The sequence below is a fragment of the Seriola aureovittata genome, chromosome 4, assembly GCF_021018895.1.
Source record: "Seriola aureovittata isolate HTS-2021-v1 ecotype China chromosome 4, ASM2101889v1, whole genome shotgun sequence".
Taxonomy (NCBI): Eukaryota; Metazoa; Chordata; class Actinopteri; order Carangiformes; family Carangidae; genus Seriola; species Seriola aureovittata.
This window is the reverse complement of record NC_079367.1, coordinates 26,897,511-26,906,439: the sequence shown is the minus strand read 5'-3', so window position 1 is coordinate 26,906,439 and position 8,929 is coordinate 26,897,511. Positions and strand designations below refer to the sequence as shown.

The following is an 8,929-nucleotide window of genomic DNA, read 5'->3' as shown; positions in this document are numbered from 1 at the left end:
TCCAACCCTGACCCAGACCATAACCTAATTTCAACCTTAATCCGAAAACCAGGAATTGACCCTCAAACAACCTTTGAAGTGAGGAGAGAGACACTCGCTTTCCAAAATGTCTTCATTCTGAAGGTCCAAAGCTATAGCTTATCCTCACAATGATAGAAGTACAAGAGCACACATGCACACACATAGTTGTAGACAATATGAGAACTTGAGTAATTAATGTCCGCATCCAGACCCTCACCTCCATCCTCAACTTCATATGGCAGATTTGAACATTAAACCTCTCACATGAATCTCCTGAAACTCTACATGCTTTTATATGTTGTACTAGGGACATTCTTTCATTGATTCCTGCCTCTCGTGATGATTTAGCTGAGATACGTAAAATCAGTGAAGCCTCATCGGCCATTTGTTTATAAAAGCAGATTCATCCTGATTTTTTTTTTTTTAAGCGTATACCTACTAAAATGAAATCATTTTCTAAAGAGATCCTCACTCCAAAGGTGTAAAACAACTCAACCTTGTTCTCACATGAATATCAAAACACAAACTTGTCTGCTCTTTAAATTGGCAGGAAGCCAGTTGTACTGAGTGTTGTCTTCGCCAATCCCCCTCACTTCCTCCTGCGATGCCCTGGACTGTAATCTGGAATGGATTACAACCAGCCTGACCTACTGTACAGTCCTGTGGCTGTTCAGCCAGTCATGCAGCAGACAGTCCGTGTAACAGGCAGCCCACTGAGCTGAGAAATGCACACACTGATGTCATTTTCAGGGATTTAAAGGGAAGTAAACACCAAACAAATACAAAATGCTTTTTGAAATAACTGAGCACTGATATTTAACTATTTTTGAAAAACCAGCCCTTCACCCTGTGTTCATTGTTTTATAATTTGAATTAGCTGAATCTCTAAGAGCATTTGATTCATGGTGATTTTACCTTGTGTGCTACACAATAAATCTGTCAAATTTTGTTTTTCTTTATTCAAATACATTAAAAACTGCCAAAATAAATGCATTTATTTCTTTATCTAAATTAACTGTTGAATGTGCAAATAAACTGTTGAAAAAGGGGAATTATCTTGTTAAAGTAGGATAAGATCTGTTCGCATGAAATAGTCAAATCGGGGTTTGGGAAACATCATGTTTTCCAGAGGTGTCCCAGGCTGGGGCTGGGTTACATAACCTTATAAATTTAGAAACTTAGATGCGCTCCTGTAGTTAAACAAATAGCGCTACACCGCATATGGGGACATCCAAAAAGTAGAATAGACTGCCATCTATTGGTGAAGTAGTAAGAGCAAGAGTTGACCGTCCAGTTTCAAAGATCATACTGTAAATGTCACTCTTATAGCACTGGATCGATTTGGCAACATAAAGTCCAAATTTAGACCAGGCAATAAAATCATTATCACACTGTATTGGATTACATGTCAAGTTAATTTTATCTATAAATGACTTCATACAAGCTAAACAAAGCATTGCTTCTGTCATATAATGAGGGGGAACGCATACTTTAACACATCACCCTACTGAACCTAATGTTATCTATATTAACATTTTTACCTGCACCATAGTTTTACTGGATAGCACCCTCTGACTGAAAAGCCTCATGGTCCTTGTATGTGGTCAATATGACTTAAGACCAAGCCACATATTTTTTGGGGCACCACAGAGGTCTGATGGGAAGGATGCGTTCTACATATCTTTAACATCTGGGGTTTGATTCCCAGCTGGGGAATCAAATCATGTCCTGTCACATTGTAACTGTCAGATAAATGCAAAATGCCAACAAAAAAAAAAAATCTCAAGAAAGACTAAGCTGCATTTGTAAAACTAGTCTCAGGTATTCTGTTCTGTGTCTCAGACACTGAATGCAAATGCAGGTTTGTAACCAGATTTAATATGAAAACTGACTTAAGAGAAAGGGGGAGGTGTGGGGAATTGTGGCTGGAGCTGGCGAGCTGGTTCACAGGGAGCCGCTGGAGGGCTGAAGAGTGAGGGTGGTCTGGTGACGATGAACTGGGACAGGAATGAAGGGCTTATGGCGTGGTGTAACAGGATGTGGCGTGGAGGAGATGATCCAGGAACTTGAGGTCAGGGAGGGGTTGGTTGGGATGAGGAGGGGAACAAATGAAGGCTTATGAATGGAGAGTGGAGGATGAAGCAGGCAGCTGGGCAGACAACAAGATATGTGGTCTGGCTCTGGAGACCTGAGACACAGGAGAATCAGGAATTAGCAAAGTTCACATAGGAGAAATAATACTATACAATAATACTGGAGTATTTGTACTGTGGCTTTCTTCTGTCTTTACATTTCAGTTATTTAAGCCAAAGACTTTAATATTTGACATTATGTTCCTGAACAAACGTGACCCTGCATGAAAGTCACTCTCAGGCTTTCTTGAACATTCAAAGCCTCAGGGCCGTTGAGGCGTTGAATAAAACGGCTTGCAAAAAAAGTAATTTAAGTTTTTCTTAAACTACCTATATTCTCACATTTTCCATGATAAAGCAGTGACAGAGGTCAACTGCGGTCAGCGTGGATCCTTTTCTTCGTTGATTATTTCTTGGCTTTTCCAGAAATCGTTGAGTGAAAGTTTTGAATTTCCCGTGTCTTAGAGTGAAATGTTGGACTTGGAACGACTTTCTAGAATATATAGGCTCTCCATGGCAACCAGCGTCATACGTCATCACCAAGACCAGCTGCCAGTCCTGCCGGCAATTTGAGTATTTAAGTATTGAATTGAAATTTATGACACAGTCGAAAATAGAAATACTGTGCAAGTATTACTTGAACACACCTTCAGTACTAATATATTATAAAAACCCCAAAATGTAATAATTCTCAATAATTTAGACTATATTTTACTTGCGGGTCCGGATAGGACGGTGTCTGGATCCGGTCCGCCTATTAGTGACCTCTGCTCTAAATGGTTGAGGGAGCAGATAGGAGGACCAATTTTCAAATTGGTAAATGTAACCTAACCTGTTGAACCAGTCGTACTACCAGAGACAGCCAGTAGGGGGAGCCCTCTCATCTTTAAATGAGGTCAGTGACAGACCTCTTCATGTTTCATAGGCAGGTGTATGAACCCATAGGAGAGCAGCACCTGCGTGCGCTCTGATAGGCCACTGTTTTGGCTTGGTTAGACTACTTTTGTTTTATCATCTTAAGGATAAAATGTGCTCAGTAAGTTTCCTTGCAACGAAAGGTGATGAGGCCTAATGAGATGTCAAGTGACACAGCTGAAGTGTAAAGAGTTTTCCTCATCCTCTGAGGAACATGAATGTGTTCAGTAAATTTTATGGGAATCTGCCAATATATTTTTGATACTCCTTGTGTATGATTATGTGCAAATGTTGGTCTGATGTTGGTGATGGTGGAAAGATCAGGGGTTGCCAAATGTTTAGCTGTGATTCACACCAAATTTTAGATTATCTGGTCAGCAGTTGCCAGGACAGATTGATTGACAGCCAGACTGAGGAACATAGCCACCCTTAGGTCCTGCTATTAGCAAGGCTAAATCAGCTGGAGTCACAAATTTAATCTCCCAGAGAAACATTATAGGTTTTTGCCATGAAACCATGTGCACCATGTGAGCAGGAACCCTGTCCTGTTATTGCCCTTCTTCTCTAATGGGCTCAATTATGCTCCATTTTGTGCGACACCACCGTCCACATATTGATCCACTCCATACATGAATGCACATGAATACATTTACAACCACGTCATTTCTCCAGGCTGCAGGCATGCAGCACGTTTACAGAGATTATTTTTGTATTTGAAGCTTAATCAACAATGGAAATACAGTTGTGACCAAAATTATTAGCCCCCCAGGAATTATGGAACATTTTCCTAAAATTCTTCCCAATGTTTGCAGCATTGATAAAACTCAATATAATCAAACATTCACCAGCGCTTTTTAGTAGCTTTTGGTACATTTTGTAACAGTGATAATGTTTGAGTGTGTGAAGAGAGTTGTGAACAGAAGAGATGAAGGTTTGCATGAGGCCATTGATACATTTTTTGCTTTAGAAGTCTTAAGCTTTAAAAGGAAGGTGAGGTGTTTTAGATTGAGAATTTAGATGATGATATTTTGATAATCCATTAATTAAAAAAAAAAAACATATATTGACTATAGTCCCAGGTTCCCATGCGCTAATAAACTGAATATTATAAGTTGTGGAGCGTTGGTTGGACACAAAACAAAACAAGCAATTTGAAGTGGGAATGGGAAATTGTGATGGATATTTTCATTAATGCATACATACATACATACATACATACATACATTAATCAACCATGAAAATAATAATAAGTTGCAGCCTGAATAAAGGTTATTGATTAAACTGTCTTGCCTTTAGTCTTAGTCACTCACCTACTATTTGTTCATTGTATGCATTGAGTTAGTGAAGTAAATCTGATATCAGTTTTATGTAGAGCTGAGATGATCAGTAGATCAATTAGTCAAATGACAACAAATAAATTGGCAAATTTTTTTTTAATAAATAGTTAATTGTTTCAGCCATTTGGTAGTTCATCATTATTTTAGTATTATAAGCCCACTTTTTCTATAAGAGGAAGTTGTCTGGAAATGGATCCATCTCTCTGCTGCTCTAAGCAGTTGTGTGATGCTCTTGTCAGAGACGTGGGTCTATAACCACATTGGTTTGACCTAACAACCATCTCCTGTTTTTGCAGTTGTTCTAAGAGAGCTCATTTGGTAACCACACCTTCCTCTAAATGGAGCTCAAAGAGCAGCAAAGACAGTCTGCAGACTCAGTTTTCAGCAAAACCATCCTTCAACTAAACCTGACTTCATTGTCCTCTCGTCAGTGGTAAGTCTTAATTACAAATTTCAAAGGTCTGACATAGCAAGAGTAAAAACGCTTTCACACTTTTGAACACACCTAAAAATATAAATCTTGGAGCTATTTCGATTGAAATTCATACTATATATTTATGTTATATAATTTATATATAAATAAGTAGTGTCCTTTAAAATGTAGAGATTGATACTTTGTACAATACAAAAGGAACTTCTTGAATAACTAGTGATCATCAGTCAGTGTGTTGTAAAAATGTTAACCTTTCTTTGTGTCTTCACAAATCAGCAAATCGTTGATCAAGAAAAAAGCAAAACCACCATAAAATGTACTTATTTCTCTTTCAGATCTTGTTCTCCAAAACCAAAGTCAACTTGAAAATAATATTTGAATTGACCTACAATTAATTATTATTTGGCTGTATAAAACCCTTTTGAATTGACAATATTGCACTGTTTAATTTCTTCCATTCTCCAGGTTTTTTTCTGCTGTCGTCAGCCATGCTGGCAGCGTTAACTGTTGCCTCCCTGAGCCTCTTGGTGTGGGCATCAGACCTCTGCCCCCCAACCTGCCAATGTCTGTACAACCTGACTTCCGTTACATGTCAGCAGAAAGGACTGGACCAGATCCCTGAGCTGCCAGAGGGCTCAGAGCAGCTGTACATCTCATACAACAAGATACAGGAAATACCCCGCCGTGGGCTGGAGAAGCTGCAGGTAGAAACTAACATACAGCTACTTTGTGTGTGACACTTTCGGGAAAAAAAAGAAAAGTAGAAAAAGATCGGCTTATTCGTCACGCATTAAGAAAGTCCCAAGTTAAATTGTAAATGTGTTTGAATGTCTCTCTGCAGGGAGTTTCCTGCAGCATATTTTATCCGGCCATTATTATATAAAGCATAAATGTTAAATAATGGCATCTTTCAAGTTTAAGTCTTATACTATAGCGAATGGGAACAACTGGCTGCCTGAAAGATTTTCAGTCTAAAAACTCAAGGCAATGGAATTTAAGTATATGATTTACAGTACAGTAAACATTTTCACATACTAAGTGACATTTCTTATCAGAAACGAATCAAATGACAACCTGTAACGTGAAAGGGGTTAGCACAGTGACAAACCCACAAAGATTTATCATCCCTGTTTCATGCAGCAGCAGACAGCTCTTTTCAGTAAATAGACCCTACTGCTTGCTTGATTTTTATACATTTATAAATGTTTTCACTTTGTCCCGATGGGTTAATGAATGTACACTGAAAATGGCAGTTTTATCCAATTAATATTAAATCTACAACCCAGTTGAGTGTGCAAAAAGTGAAGGGCTCTGAATACTTTCTGAACAAGTATAAATATGCAAGTAGGTGAGGCTATGTAAAAAATACAAAACAATTAAGAGCTTGCCCAAATATTTCTTGGGCAGCAAAGAATTAGTCTGGCCAATTAGACCGTGTAAAGTGGCGAACATACAGAGTAAACAAACCAGATATAACATGTTAATTAGTGGAGTAGAAGGTAGATTTTGGCTGTGTCTGAAATCACTCACCACTCCCTATATATTCCACTATATAGTGAGTTCGCCACTTTGTAGTGCTCTCCAAATGTGTAGTTAGAATTATATTACCCCAGATGGTGGACTCATCCCATATCCCATAATGCATTGTGGAAAGTACTGTACAACCAATGGTCACTAACCAAACCAACTGAGAAGGGAGGCCTGAATGAATGAGTATTTCAGGCACAACCTTTGTTTCCACTGGACTGATCCAGGCTAGCGGTTTCCCTGTTTCCAGTCTTTGTGCTAAGCTAAGGTAGTGAGACTAGTATTGATCATCTTATCTAACTCGCTACCTTGAAGCCAATAAGCATATTTCTCTAGATGTTTATCTATTACTTTAATCTTTTAGAGTGACCATAAAAGAATTCCATTATCAATTGCTGCAGCTTTTCAAAACTAAATTTTTAGTGTGCAGTGACCCTAATGCCTACCTGGTCTTCTAAGACACTTATATTATCAAGATTTCTTCTATGGTATTTCTACGCAATTAAACATTAAAGACTTTTCACCAGTCTACTCTTCTTCCTGATGTCCTGTAGATCTTGGACCTGACTAAGAATCAGCTGAATGTCTTCCTATCCCTCAACCCTTGGCCCAATATGACGAAGCTGTCCAAGCTCTTCCTACGTGACAATGGCCTGAGGTCTCTACATGCTGGTCAGTTCCCAAACTGCACTGCTCTCCAATTACTAGACCTGAGTGAGAACCTGCTTGAATATATACCAATCGGATTCCTTGGTGGATTAGTTAACCTGAAGATACTGTTTCTGAATTTTAACAAGATCAGCAGGTTACAGGTTGGTGGACTGGAAGGGGCCTTCGCCCTTGCTGACCTCTACTTCAGCCATAATGTTATAACAGAGATAGAGGGGGGTGTTTTTACAAACTCCACAGCATTAGATAGACTTGTTCTTTCAAATAACAGAATCATGAGGGTGGATGAGGCCAGTTTTAGTGGAGCGATAAGTCTCAAACACCTTGACCTGAGTGGTAACCAGCTGGTCACTGTTCCATCTGAGGCACTGAGCGATGTAAAGAGGCTCAAGTTTCTGAATCTACAGATGAACAGCATCATCAATCTTCCAGACGACTGCTTCTCTTCACTCGGCCTGTTGGATCATCTGGATTTGAGCAAAAATAAACTGACCACTGTTTCTGAGGGATCACTGAGAGGTCTGACCATGCTGAGTGAGCTGGACCTCAGTGCCAACCTCATAGATTCTCTTCCCTCAAAAGTCTTCAGTGACCTGATCAAACTTGAGTTACTTGATTTGTACAGGAACAGACTGACGTCTCTTCCTCTGGACATATTCAGTAACTTGACCAAACTGCGACAGCTGCAGCTGAACAGCAATCAGATCTCTGCCCTTCCAGATGGGGTATTTGATGCTCTGTCCAGACTCAACGAGTTACAGCTGTCGAACAACCACATCCTGGAGCTCCATCCTGCTCTGTTCACCAAGCTCAAGTCTCTACAGAACCTGTACTTGGATCACAACGCTCTGAGGCACCTTCCCAATGGACTTCTCCACAGGACAAGTGACCTCAGAGAGATAGACCTCAATGACAACCACATTAGCTCTCTACATCCCTCATTCTTCCAAGGTTTAGTGAGGGTACATTCGCTGAGGCTCTCTCATAACCACCTCTCCTCTTTACACTCAGACCACTTCAGAGACCTTGTCGGCTTAAAGGAGTTAAAACTCAATGGAAACAATATAGGCAAACTTCCTACAAGCCTGTTCATGAATCTAGCAAATCTCACAACACTGGATCTGGACAACAACTGCCTCTCAGAGCTGTCTCATGATGACCTTGTCAGGCTAACCCACCTTAAAGAGCTCAGGTTGAGCTTCAATCAGCTCCATGACATCCCTTTCAACACCTTCCATCTCCTCCACAACCTCCGCAGGCTTCATCTGATGAACAACAGCCTGGTCAGTTTACACCCTCAGCTCTTTGCCCGGCTTTCAAAGCTAAGAGAACTAAACTTGGAGGGAAACAAGCTGGATCACCTGCAGCGTGACGTCTTTCAAGGACTGAAAAACCTCCACAGATTGAGTCTGAAGTCCAACCAGCTCAGAGCAGTGGAGAATGGGACCTTGGAGCCTTTGAGAAAGCTTAATTCTATCTGTCTGTCAGGTAATGTCTGGGACTGCACCTGTGCACATGTTCTCTACATCAGCTGCTGGGTCAACAAGCACAGAGACAAGCTAGGAGATCGGCCAACCTGCTTCTTCTACTCTTCATCGACTGTATCACCCCTTACTGAGGATACGCTCTCACACCCAGCAATGCTTCCACCCATGTTACAAGATTATTGCACTGCAAATACTGCAAGCAGCTCATCAGCTTTGTTTCCTCTGAAAGCACTATATCTGCTCACGACTTTTCTCATAGCAGTCAGCCGATCATGACATCCTTTGTAGTGGTTTTATCCTCTGTAGCCTTTTTTTTCCCTTTCTTTCTTTGCTTTTCATGTCTGCTCTTGGTTTTCATGTATTTGCACCCTAATCTGAATACACTGTAAATTTGAATATCAACAGATG

General features: G+C 40.2%; 1 protein-coding gene across 1 annotated transcript; it reads left to right on the top strand.

Moving 5' to 3' along the window:
* The first annotated feature begins 3,688 nt into the window (after positions 1-3,688).
* On the top strand, positions 3,689-8,921 carry si:dkey-182i3.11 (insulin-like growth factor-binding protein complex acid labile subunit). Its single transcript, XM_056373976.1, has 3 exons — positions 3,689-4,838; positions 5,304-5,542; positions 6,920-8,921. Exons 2-3 carry the CDS (start codon positions 5,327-5,329, stop codon positions 8,795-8,797), a joined length of 2,094 nt encoding a protein of 697 aa, XP_056229951.1. The 5' UTR covers positions 3,689-4,838; positions 5,304-5,326; the 3' UTR covers positions 8,798-8,921.
* Positions 8,922-8,929: the final 8 nt, after the last annotated feature.